The 13,633-nt window shown below is 35.8% G+C and overlaps 1 protein-coding gene across 1 annotated transcript in view; it reads left to right on the top strand.

Moving 5' to 3' along the window:
• Positions 1-13,633, top strand: part of MLIP (muscular LMNA interacting protein) — a 203,948-nt gene that overhangs the window by 162,609 nt on the left and 27,706 nt on the right. Inside the window, exon 11 of the mRNA XM_016198059.2 lies at positions 2,262-2,390. Coding sequence (XP_016053545.2) covers positions 2,262-2,390 — 129 coding nt within the window. The remainder of the gene's footprint in view (positions 1-2,261; positions 2,391-13,633) is intronic.

The raw sequence follows: 13,633 nt of genomic DNA on the forward strand, positions 1-13,633 counted from the left end.
AATCTAAAATTCAGGGCAACCATATCAAAACCAAGTAAGCAAACTAGAATGAACAAAACTCTGAGGCCTCAGGCAGACCAAGCCTATGGCCAGAGTCCAAGAAGAGAGCAGGTGGAAAACCTGACTAAGTAGAAGAAATAAGCAGAGAATCATTATCAAGTTGTCAGACAACCATCAAATCCAGGAAACTCATAGGAACTAAGGATCATAAAGGCTGCTAGAGAAGCAAAGATGAAGCATCAGTAACTGATTCTGATACTGAAAGTACTTGATATCCAACCAACCAGAACAGTCCTTTTCTGGTCTCACCCTGGAAGAGGAAGATCCCAAGAGAGAAGATCTGAGTGAAAGGCTCCAGGCCAGGATAACCCAAAACATCTGCCTGCTAGAAATACAGGGACCATTGGTCATGTTTTCTGGTAGAGAGGTTCTCTTAGCATATCAAGTGCTCCTGGTCAGATTTCTTCTCTTTGCTCTCGTGTTTCTGCGTACCGCCACCAAGATTAGCTCTTAAAGCTCCATGTTGGTTTTAGACCCTGGTAGACCCTGAGTATGGGTGGTGTTGTATTGATTTCCTGCCTCATGAAGGAGCAGGAGAGGAGAAAGTACAGGAGTGGGAGCTGAAGGAAGGAGAAATGAAATAGGAAGTCAAGTGGAAAAGAGAGACAGGTAATCTGGACAATTTAGGATCATGACTCAGATATCAGGCATCTCCCTTATTACAGGTGGCTGTAGAAATCAGAAACTGTCTGGGCTGTGTTCTTGTTTTGAGTTTACTGAAGGGATATTGCTCTCATATGTACATTCAAATGTGTGGCTTCATGCATAATTGGATGTTACTTGTTCATTTTCCCCCTTGCAGAAAGTTCGAGTTTCTGAAGCGGGAGATATTTCTCAGCCTGGAGAAGACAGAGACTTTTCTCAACCTATATTTCTCCAGTTGGCACATATAAAGGACAAATGAGAAAATATTGATTGAAAACAGTATTGCAGAGTGACATTTATTCAAGACTCAAAATATTTCAGGCAGTTTATAGAGCAGAGAGATAGATGTAGTCCCTTAAGGCTTAACTTGTAAGCATCAGCATTGACTGAGGAGAGCTAATTTACTGTTTTCCGGAAGGAAATGGGGTGGAGAAGAAGGATTACAGCAAAATGCTTAAACAGAAAAAGAGTCACAACTTTTTATTGAATTCTTGTTTGGGATGGTTTTGCAAACTTATCAATCATTTTGTGACATTTTACAGTGTAACAAGATTTTGGTGGTTGGGAAACATCATTTTGAAATTGCCCCAAACTAGATTTCTCTCTCTCCCTCTTCCATCAAACTGACATTGGGTACAAGTTTATGAATCTTGAATGATTGGTCTATTAGCTAAAACTCTTTAATGGCAAACTACAGAAGTAAACCTGACTTTGAAAAAAAAAGTGTAAAAGAAAATTCTTAGGGAGCCTCAGGACAAGAAATGCAGCTGGGCCCTAGGAATGTTTTGGAATTCATCTGGAAGGCCCTCAAAGTCTCTGCTCTCTTGGCTGCCTCTTCATGCACTTTGCTTTATCTTTCTTGATCTCATCAGATCTGTTTTATGACAGATTAAGGCTTTCCCATGGCTTCCAAATTGACATAATATAATTTCAATCTTCCAAAGTGACCACATAGCAGCTTAAATACCTATTCCATATTCTTGGGAAAGAAAATCTGTTTGCTGCCCACTTCCCACCCATTTAGGTCAGAAGGCCATTCCTGGATTCATCATACATAATCTGAATGTGGTTTCTGGAGGCCTAGCTCTATAAATTTGGGGACATGAAGGGGGCACAGTTTCCAGAAAAGTTGTTATGGGATTGGTGAATGTGCCAAATTCATCTATCCTACCATGCCCAGAATGAGGATGCTGTCTGGCACCTAGGAAGCTCTCAATAAAAATTTGTCACGTGAAATGGTTATTGACTGGATGCATTGGCAAAGAAATACAAGAACATGTTTAGTTAGAGAAACGAAAAAGATTTTGCATTTTGAACATCATGATAGTGAATCTTTATGAGTTGATTGCTGTAACAGTTAACTGAAAGCTTAAGTTACATTAGTTAAAATCATTTGAGTTCTAGGCTGTTTTTCTGTATTTGAAAAATTGTCTTAAAATTTCAAAAATTATAAATTTTGTGAAAACATTTGAATGGCTTAATAATAAACATATTTATTTATTTTAATTCTGTTTATTTTTCTATTTCTTAAAAAAAATTATTTGATGTTCCTGAAGACTAAACCTGGAGTAATTCGCCCAGCACCTATAAAATCCAAAATATTATTGAAAAAAGAAGAGGAAGTCTATGAACCCAACCCTTTCAGTAAATATCTGAAAGATAACAGTGACTTCTTTTCTGAGCAGGTAAGTAAATGTATAAGAAAATCTTTGATATTTCGATAAAGGCTATATATAATATATAGTTCTATGAATATAGTATGTGCAAGAAATTGTTCATTTAATGGAGTATTTTAGTAATAAAATAGGTCAATTTTTTCATGATAAAAATAAATTCTTATATATTTCCAAAGTGATATTTTGAAGTATTTTAATGTTTTTCTAAAAATTTTCTGCATACTGCCGATATTGTTCTGGGGATTAAAGCATTACTCTCTATAAAGACATCACAATGTCACTAGCTGGATGTATCATATAGGTGTTGTATTCTTATTTCTAAAATTTTGTTTTCTTTTGAAGAAATGTAATGTTTTAGATTTGGTTTATTAGTACACTTGGCAAAAGATCTATTGTTCTGATTAATATTAACGTAGAGATAATGTGATGCCCTAGATTGAGCAACATAGTTAGAAGATAGGTTCTCAAGTTATTTAAGACTTCCTTGTTCATTTGGTTTATGTGTAAAAAAGATTTACTACCTTTCTTTAATATATCCTATATGTTGGAGGAGGTCTAATGGAAGGTTGTCAGTGGTGCTTTATTAGATACTTGGGGAAAAGATAAAAATACACATTTATACAATATAAGCCTTCATAAATTATTTCAAAGAAAAACTCTATATGTTTATTTGTCTTATTATAATGCAATGAACAGGCATGGGGTATATATTTTATATCTTAAACATTACATGAATAAACAATGTAAGCAATCCAAAAATTTGGAAACAACTAAGAGAGGTAAGATCATGACATCTGGTAATCTGTATTAAAAAATAGTCTTATAAAAGGAATATAAGGTGATATACTCTTTTTAAGTTTTAGTTTGAAACTGATAACTATCTTCTTGAAAATATAAATGACATCTATACTTATGAAGCATAAGGAATATCTTATCTGCCACATATGAGCTTTATAACCCTGAGCAAGTTGTTCCCTCTGTCTCGGCTGTATAAAATGAGGCATTTGGGTCAGGTACTTTAAAAGGGTCCTTCAAATTCTAAAATTTGGGTTACTTAAAATTCTAAGATGAACTCTGACTGGATCTGAAGTCCATATATAGCCTTGAAAAAATTCATTATAAATACTTTCTTTTGATTACAGTTTTTATTTATAAAGCAGGGATGAAAATATTTTCTGTTTATTTGTACACACTTGTAAAGACTGACATGATTTTGATAAATTAAAAATTTTTAGAAAGTGCTGATAATATTGAAAATGATAATTATAGGAAATTATTTGCATTTAATGGAATATAATATATTCCTCAATTTAAATTAAATACAGGGTTGATTTAACTAACTCCACACATAACAAAAATGAAAATTCCTGTTAAGAAAGCATATTTTCATTATCAACAAAACACATTAAATATCTATTTCTTGTATGACACTAACATTTTAGAGGTTTAATGTAACATTTTAGATAGTATAGGATCATGATAAAACTTTATAAGAGTAATCTATTCTTATGTGACAAAAATGCCAATAGTTCGTGATTTTCACACATGATCCATGTAACTTACATTCTTTAAGATATGATCTAATTCTGTAATACAATAACTTTTTCCTATTGTGTTATAATTTCCAATTTATGCATTTTACTTTAAACAAGATTCTTTGTAGAATTTCAAATTAATCTACCAATAATTTATCACAATTTGCTCTCCTCTAAAATGATAAATTTCATTTTCAAGTGCAGAAAATTCTTGTCATTAAAAGGAGTTGCCATTTCTTTGCTTTGCTTTTCCTGACTATATAGCAAGTTTAAAGCTTTGTTTATGTACAACATAACCTATGTATTTTCACATAATTTGTTGAAAATTTAAGTTATTTTGCAAAAATTAAGGTCCTGAAGACATAATCTTATTTATTTTTCTTTCAACCAATTTATTCTCTTGTGTATCCCAGTTTCTGTGTGGAACATGGCAAGTAATAGGGGTCTGCAGACTGTTGGAATTGAAAGAACTCCAGCATACTACTTAAAAGTGCATTCCAAACATTCCCTGACCTTATTCATTGACCTTGCATGAGAGGGGAAACGATGATAGAACCTTGGGGTCACTGCACAGTGAGAAACTCCATATACTATCAACCTGCCTCTTCATATTGAGCTCCAACTCCCATCTCATTGGAACCAGAATCTACAGTGGAGGCAGATACTAACGACAGCTCACAAGTGTAGATGCTTAGGTCTACTTGAAAAGTAAATTGAGTAATAACAACTTATACTGTCAGCATTGCTGCTTCATCAGAACGCTTCAGTAGAAGAGAGTGAGCTCAAATTCAGTCCTCGTTACTATGGTGCTCTCTTCTGCCGCCACAGAGTAAATGGAACGGTTCCAAAGTCAGTTGCTGTCACCCACCCATGTAATGGAAAATTCTTTAGCCAGAATGTTGGGCCAAATTGAAGCAGCTTGCATTCACTAATCTGCCTTATACTGGGGACAGTTCCATATGACAGATGTTGAATGAGATTGTTAAGTCAATAAATGTCCCCTAGCAGCTTCACTGCCATAAAACATGATTTCAAAACTCTCTGTTGCAAAACATCAGACACTAAAGATGATGAGAGCAGACGGAAATGTATTTACTGTAGCTTAAGAAGGTGCAACTGGGCAGCCTTTTGAACTGATAATGAACTGAAAATTTGCGTCGAGACATCCTCTGAAAGCTGGAAACCACATGCAGGATAAAGTAATTGAGGCTTATTAATTAACAGCTTTTACATCAAAATGGCATAGGCTAGGAAGCTTCTTTTCTTTCTGAATTAGATGGGTTTTTTGATAAAACCTCTTCATAATGAAATTTATGCTTTTCTGAAATTACCTTTGAATCCATCATTGTATCATTTTGTGGTCCTATTGAGTTATTACAAAATGTCCCCATTCTCCACATATGGATTTAAAACTATGAGGTGCTTTGAAGCATAGTTCTATTGATAATATGATCAATTCACTGATTAAAATGAAGATGCTAAACGGACAAGTGGTTTTTAATTTGACTACTTGTGAGTTTGCAAAATATATCGATTGCTTTCCGGTCACATAATGTATCTAATTAGATAAAGGTTGATTTCTTCCCTGAAGATACTTAATATAAAAAGTAGTTGCTAACCTCAGTTATGTAAAATATTCTCTCTCATTCTTTATAAATTAGTAATTCAACCCATGATATTAGGTATGTCATTTCCTTCTTAAAGCCCTAGAGTAATGTATAAAAAAGGTTTGGGGTAGAATTAAAGGGGGAATTTTGTTGTTTAATGTGATTTTTTCCCCCAGAACTGTTTTCTTTTCTTAAAAAATGGAATTAATGCTTCCCAAAACGTACGCCTCTTAAATTTTATTTTCCTTTGAACTTGCTTCTCAATAGGGAAGATAAGGTATTGATATGCGAAAATGATCATTTAGCAAATTTCCTCCACACCACTTCAGAGAGAACATAAAAGGATAATTATAGGGAATTTTCTTTTTTCTTTTTTTAAAAAATTCTATCTTTTTTTCTGATTTTTCTTAGCCATACAACTTGCTTCTCTTTTTTTCCAAACTTTCTGTGCTTGACATTAAACTTTGATGATTATGTGGGTGATTTTCAGATTTCTAATGATTCATCAAGTTTTATTTCTAGTGTGACCTTCAATTTTACTTCTTTATGTCACCCGTGTGTTAATGTTACAAGGCAAATACTCACCTCTTTCATAAGGTGAAACTGACAGGATTGCCCTTTAATCTGAATGACTTCTGGCTCTGCCACAAATTGCTACTTTTTCAACATTTGTTTCTCAATCAAGGTGACTCATTGTCTTTTGTCATGAAATAATCTTTTATTAAGAAATATTTTTCAGATTAAAATGTTTGATTTTTTTAGGTCTAGAAGTGATTAGATTGTTTGTTGAATTGTTTTAAGAGATAAAGAACTGAAATTCCTTGTAGTGTTACATTTCTTTTGGAAGGGCTAAGCTCAGAGGTTGGGCTTCTCCAACTTTTACCATGCCAATTTTGTTTATCCAAGTAATGAAATCCTTGTGAGTTTTTCTTTTCTTTTGCCACCCTCCCTCCCTCCCTCCCTCCCTCCCTCCCTCCCTCCCTCCCCTTCCCTTCCTCCATATGTAGTAGGTAATAGATAATTTACCATAAACAACTAGAGTACTATATGTAATAGATACTTTATCATTAATATAATAAGCCACTTTCTTAGTTTTATATATATATATATAAATATTATATATATATATTTCTAAAAATTGTCCTATAGAGACAGTATTTGCTTTTTCCTCTAGGATATAATCAGATAGGATCACCTCTTGAAACTTAGGATTTTCTCTTTCCCTTTATTAGGCTTTAGCTCTCTTTTGACCTTGTTTATGCATCAAGGTTGGAAGACTGGAACTAAAGAATTGTAATTTTCTGTTGCAGTGTCTACATTGCTAAAGGAGTCTACTTCTCTGTCTCCCTTCCCTTGCCTTATGTAGGTTTAAGACTCTTAAAGAGATTTTTACTTGCTTTAAAATGAACAAACACAAAAAGACCTATTTGACACTTCTATCATAATAGATAGAATTATTCAATATTTCTAGTAATTAAGCAACTGAATTATAATAATTGGTGTATCTCTGAATCATTAGTTGCTTAACAAATCCTTGGTGACTCTGTGGTGTTTGACTAGACCCCAATCTATTGGGAAACAATGACAATCTGAAAAGTTTATGTATATGTGCTCTTCTACCTTTTCTTAACTCATGATGTCATCATATATCTTTATTTAAGAGAGATGGTCATTGCCCTATTTTGAATTTATGATGGAAAGTATACTCCAGCTTTAAAATAAGGCCTTGTTAAAATAAGGCCTTTAATTCTTGTTAGAACCTAATTAAAACCTCTATGGTAGTTTTATCTGAAAAATATGAAACAATAGTTAGAATGTCCATAGAGATAAGGTATCTGTGTAAAAATAATTTAAAATAATATTTAAAGTAAATGTTATTGAGAGATTAGAAAGTTCGCTTTATTTCTTTACAAGAAAAATATATGCATTCTTATGTTTTACTTCACAGGAGTCTCTATCCCAAAACTTCACCTTGAACCTTGAGTCAAGGTCAGCCTGTGAATAGAACTGTAGCTGGTAACAATCACATGCCTTTGGCATGATTTTGTATTATGGTATGTAAGACAATTTGGGTAAAACTAGTGCCCCTCTCCCAGGACACTCTCTACAATTTTTGGAATTAAAACTGTATAGTGAGGGAGGGAGGAAATGATCTGAAGGATGGTAGGCAATGCAGAGTGAAGGACTTGTCATTTTATTTTCTCTACTGCACACTTTCTTTAACTCATGAGTGGAATCAAGGTAGAATGCATAGAGGAGTATACAGTAAACGTTGGATGTATTATTTGAATATATGTGCTATGATTGATGTGTTTGAAACACACATTATAATCTCTAATCATTGGAGAGGTTGTTAAATATTTTAAAGTGTGAGTGAAATTAGACAAACTGATGATGACAGATATAAAGGTCACAGCTAGGTATATAAGTTTGAAGATGAGTTATGTGAAGAGAATTGGGAACTTCTCTTTCTCTCTCTGATCCAAGATAAAATAACCTAAAGTAGGATTTTTAGGCTGAGAAAATAAATCCAATTGAGAAGAGCAACCAAAAAATGCATAGGAGGCAGAGAACTAAAACTGGTAAATAAACTCTTTGCATTTCCTTAAAACAAAGACAGCTTGAGAAATCCAGCCTATAGAAAAATGAATTCAGGCCAGCGAAGTCAGTCATTTAAAATAAATACTATATGTGAAAAGGAAAACAAGATTAAAGAATGTATTTTTATTTTATTTCATTTCAAAGGCTACATGGAAAGGAGGCTGTGTAGCTAATCTGTGAATTCAAAATCAGTGATTCCTTAGGGACAGGAGAGCTATAGGTTTTTAGAGTGTTTCAAAATAATGTTCTAATCTCCAAATATGGGCATCCTAAGTGAAATTTAATCTATTGTAGGCCATCCATCCAAATATCAGTTTGTCTTCTGGACCTTTAGGTCTTTAACATTTTTTAAAATCTTACTTTCCCTTATAAATAGAAAACTACATCTGGTAAGAAAGTAAACAACTTACCAGGAATTGGATTGCCAGTTATCTTTATCTTGTAGAGTTGAGAAGCTTAGCAAATTTACCTGCTCAAATAAAAGCAAGTATATATGATACTTACTCCATTGGGTAAGTTCAGAAAAAGAGAAGTGTTTTTCTCAATCTTTGGCTAAACGGTTTCCAGGAACAATTAGGTTCTCATGAATTGTATTTGGTCAAAGGACTGACCCTTTTTCAAGGAATGGTAGGGTCAAGCTTGTTTCACCTTCCCATTTTAGAGCCTGCATTCAGGCAGGATCTAATGACCTTATTGATTTTGATGTATAATTGAACCAAAGGGAAACTAGGGCAGCTTGGTTTTTCATAAAGAGCTCTGCACCGTGGGTTCTAGTTGAGATTGTGTGGTCAACCAGCTCTACTCAGTGCATTTGTGAAACCTGAACTTACTGATTAAATGAGGGGATTGGACCTAGACCAGAGGGTCTCAACAAGGGTGACTTTGCCCTAGATGTTATGGTTGCCATGACGGGACTGGAAAGGAAGGTACTGCTGGTATCTGTGGGTAAGAGGCCAGGGAGGTTGCCAAATATCCTGCAATGCACAGGACAGCATCTCCTTCCCCCATGAAACTTGTCCTGCCCAAAATGTAATAGAGAAAGCCCCCTGGACTACACCATCTCCTGGAGCCTTTCAGCTCCAAGAATACTGTGACAAATGAAGCTCAATACTGTCCCTGCCAGGGACATTTTAGTTCCAGCAGCACTGATTAGGTGTCTTCTTTTTCTGTTTTAACTAAGAGTTTTTCCCTGTTTGATTTACACAGAGGAAGAAAGGAAGCCTCCATTTATAGACTTTCCCATATTCCATGCAGCCTCTCCTCATAATGATAGCCCTGTTTGATAGGGGACATACATTTTTATTGGCTCTGAATAATTCTGCAAAATTGTAGCTTTTCCATCTTTCAAATTTTCTCCCTTCTTACTCTATTTCCTCAATTGTTAGGTGTCAGGGCAGTCAACTAAAAGAAAAAAAAAAGTCGGGCAGTCTGTACAAGAACTCTTAACATGCCTGGTGTTGGATGAAGTCACTCCTGATACTGGACTTTATCACACACCTGCAAAAGGAGGGCATTGTACAAGTACTTTCGAAGGTGACTTCTTTTCCTGAAATGTTTTAAATACTATTGAAATCCTCCTGATAATTTACACCCTTGGATGATCCCTGCCCCCAAAAAAAGAAGAAAAGAAAAAATTACAAGGATTCCTTAAGACATCAATCTGTAGAGATGGAAAGTCTTAATCTACTGTTTAAGTCAAAATCATGACAAACAGTACCCATCCCCATGCAGTTTACTATGATTTTCTTTTTTCGACTGAGCAGTTTGGGGTAGTGAATCTTCTTTTATTTTGGCTTTTTTCTTTCTTTAAAAATCATATCCTATTTACTTCCTCTTTGTAGAGTATTGAGAAATCATCAATATAATATATACCATGATTTCCCTTTGAATTATTTTGCTTTACTTTTTCTTAAACTAAAACTGTGGGAGGAGAGATCATTTCTTCTCAAAATTAGATTGCATATATGTGTGTGTTTCTACATAAAATACACATATTTAATAGACTCTTTAAGGGTCTTGATATTTGCTACTTAAATTACTTTGTCTTTTTTTTTTTTTTTTTGCATTGACAAATTTGACAACTATTTTTGTTGCAAATATCCTCAATAGGAAGGCTAAGTAGTCAATGTAAAATTTTAAACAAAAGTACTTTTAATATGGGAGTGAAGATTCCTTGCAAGTCTTGACTGCTTTTGGATTTCCTGTTTCTGCATTCTTTAAGTGCACAGACACCATACTTTGATTGATTTGTTTCATAATCACAAAAGACTTCAGGGTAATCCTTATAATAAACTTTGGGGATAATTTTTGCTTTTCTGTGTCTCTCTGGGAGCTGATGTTAGACTGGGTGACAGGCTCTGTATAAGAAACATAATTTAGTTGCAGAACATCAACCCTTTCATTTATATTCCTTGTTAAGACAATAATAGATTCAGTGAAACAAAACCCCAGGATATTGAAAACTGTATGATCATTTTTCTTTAAAGTTGTAACACTTCATTAACATGAATAATATGGATGCTGCATTAAATGCACCCAAATATATAAATCTTGTAACATGAAGAAGTTTGTAATGATATAACATAAAACCTAGCTGTACATACACAACCTGCTGAATTCAAAATAGCATAAAGGCGTTTTTACAAAAAATGTTTAAAGACATCATGTTTTTAGGATCAATAAAGTAGAAATTAGCCCATATTTGTGTGCAGGGTATCTTAGCTTTAAAATGTTACCCCAAAATAATAAAACCATGGTCTATCTCTAGCTGTCCTAAAAAGACAGAGGAGTTGCTGGAGTAAGTAGCGAAGAGCATACAAGTCAAGAAGAGCAGAATGGTTTCATTTTTATGTTTGAATAAAGAAGATCCTACCTCCTCACAGTATGTCAGAGACCTACAGGTATCAGTCAAGTAACAAGTTTTTAAAGAAACTAATTATACTTGGACATTTTCTACCATTTTATAAAATAGAATAGTTCTTATGATCAAAGAACTATTATGTCTTACTGTTTTAAAATCCAGCCAGTTTTCCAAATCTCCTTTCACTCTTAAAATGACCTCTCTTAGGGATATTTTTCCTCCCTAGATATACCTAGCATCCATTCGGGGTCCCATAGCAGGCTAGACATTGGGAAATGTGAATCGTGTCATTTCATACAGTTTTACTTGTGAATTCAATACACGTCTTTGCTAACATCTGATTTCCCCAGTTTATCAGGAATTACTTGAACCACCACCAGCTTCATGCCGGGGCCCAGCCCAAATGTGACGGTGGGAGATAGTCCGACCTTCCTCAGGCACGTACTGGGACTGCCAGTCTCTTTGCTTCCCTCCATTCCCCCCCGTCTCCTTCTCTCTCGTCTTTTCCCCTCAATCTAACCACAATTTTCACATTCTTGCTCTGATGAATTATGTGTTCTTCCAGAGTTTTGATGTCCTGGGTGCTGGACTTTTGAAACACAAATGTTTTCTCTATCACAGTATTATCTGGGCCATGGGTTCCTAAAAGCAATTTCGAAACTCAAAATCTTAAAATGAACTCCTTTTGCCTTGAAATTCTGCTTTTGCTGCCACCACCAAAAATCCTAACCTGAGACATGGATATGGAATTAAGCTTTAGCTGCTGGGCTGGTGGAAACACAGAGCACAGGACTATGGGGTGGAAAGAGCCGGCAAATATTCCCTGGCATGTGGTCCTCGCAGAGCTGAGGGTGCTGTGGTTTCCTGGCGGGGGTGTCACCGCTCCTCTTCACACTCACTCCCTTTCCCTCTTTTCTCAGCATTTACCCATTTAACGTTGCTGCCAGGCCCTGCCACAGATACGGATGACTCCGCAGGAGACAGAGCAGGCGACCTGTGGGTCCCACCCCGCGCCGCGGGGCTTAGATTCCAGCGGGCTCTGAATATTCTGAAGCTTGGTCGCTGCTTCCTTTCTGTAGAAGAGATTTGAAATAGTTAAGCATATGCTACCTTTTTTTCATACCTCACAAATTCAAATTTGTGGTCAAAATCGGGATTCAGAATAGATTGTGTTGCTTTAAGTACGTCTTTTTAAAATGCATATGGATTCTTCAAAATTAGGGCTGATAGCAAGAAGTTATGCCATATGTTGAAAACCGAGAGACCTAATTTATCTTGGCTTGATCTTAATGAAATGTAGATGATCAGAACCCCTTGGTAATTGGGGTTTCTGTGATAGCATCTGTAAAACGTTGATACATCTTTGGCCGAAGGAGTGACTCTTTAAGAAATAGATTGTGACTGTTCTTGAGGTTATGGACAGGGCGTTGTTTCAAATGAAAGCGGCAGCAGAAATGCTGTCATTCAGATTTTTCAATTGTTATAAACCCCAGGCAGGAGAGGAAAGCCGCAAAGAAGTGCTCCATTTAAAAATCAGCGTTGTTTTACCAAAGGGGTGGGAAGAAGGGAGAGGAGATGGAGCTAAAGGCTCCGGTGGCTTCGCCCGGTGCTCTGAGTTCCCGAAGGCACCGGGACAGCGCGAGCAAAGAGAAAGTGGGTTTTCACCCTTCGTTTCCAAAGCACCGGGAAGCAGGTAACTTTCAAATACCAGGAGGCAACAAAAGAGCCTCAGATGTACAGACTATAATAAAAAGAGCCCAGAGTACCTTAAAACGCCCTTTGTTGGCGCTGCGATGAAGAAAGCTTCTGAAGTTAAACATTGCGACTGGCTGGCTGAGTGGAAAGTGGACTCTTTCTAGAGTGGCCGCAGCATTAATTTTCTGATGTCTCTGTCAACATTTAATGCTGCAGTGCCTATAACTCCTTAAGAAATAGAGCCAAATTAATTTACCCACTGCAGATTTGTCTGCTATTTTTTTTTCTCTCTAATGAACAAAGATATTTGCTTTATAAGTTCTTGTGTTCTTGAAATTTTGCAGGATGTGAAATTTTGCAGGATATAATCAATCAAATAAAAATCAAGCTCCTAAGTAAAGCTCTTTTCATTTTGAGAAGTTTGTTCTCTAAGTATTTTTATATTGAAGGACGTAATTCTTAAGTAAGTGAAAGCAATTTGAAGCATTTTATCAGAAATAGCTGTTGCATATCTCACTGATAGAAACACATACAAGACAATGTTAGGATCCCTGTGCTTCCCTTAAAAACTAGAACATGGCCCTGGCCAGTTTGCTCAGTGGACAGAGCATCGGCCCGTGGACTGAAGGGTCCCGGGTTTGATTCCAGCCAAGGGCACCTACCTTGGTTGCAGGTTTGATCCCCAGCCCCAGTCGGGGCACATGCGGGAGGCAACCAATCGATGTGTCTCCAGCATCTATGCTTCGCTCTCTCTCCCCCTTCCACTCTTTCTGAAAAGCAATGGAAAAAATATCCTCTGGTGAGGATTAAAAAAAACACCCAAAACTAGAACATTAAAAGCTTCATCCATTGAAAGCAGTGTAGACTGTTGTTCAACTTTCAGGAATCAATCATTTAGAATAGTGATCTCCAAAGTACTATGTACCAACCTCAAGTTAATTCATTGGGGTGCAG

Source organism: Miniopterus natalensis, chromosome 5 (genome assembly GCF_054644295.1).
Source record: "Miniopterus natalensis isolate mMinNat1 chromosome 5, mMinNat1.hap1, whole genome shotgun sequence".
Classification (NCBI taxonomy): domain Eukaryota; kingdom Metazoa; phylum Chordata; class Mammalia; order Chiroptera; family Miniopteridae; genus Miniopterus; species Miniopterus natalensis.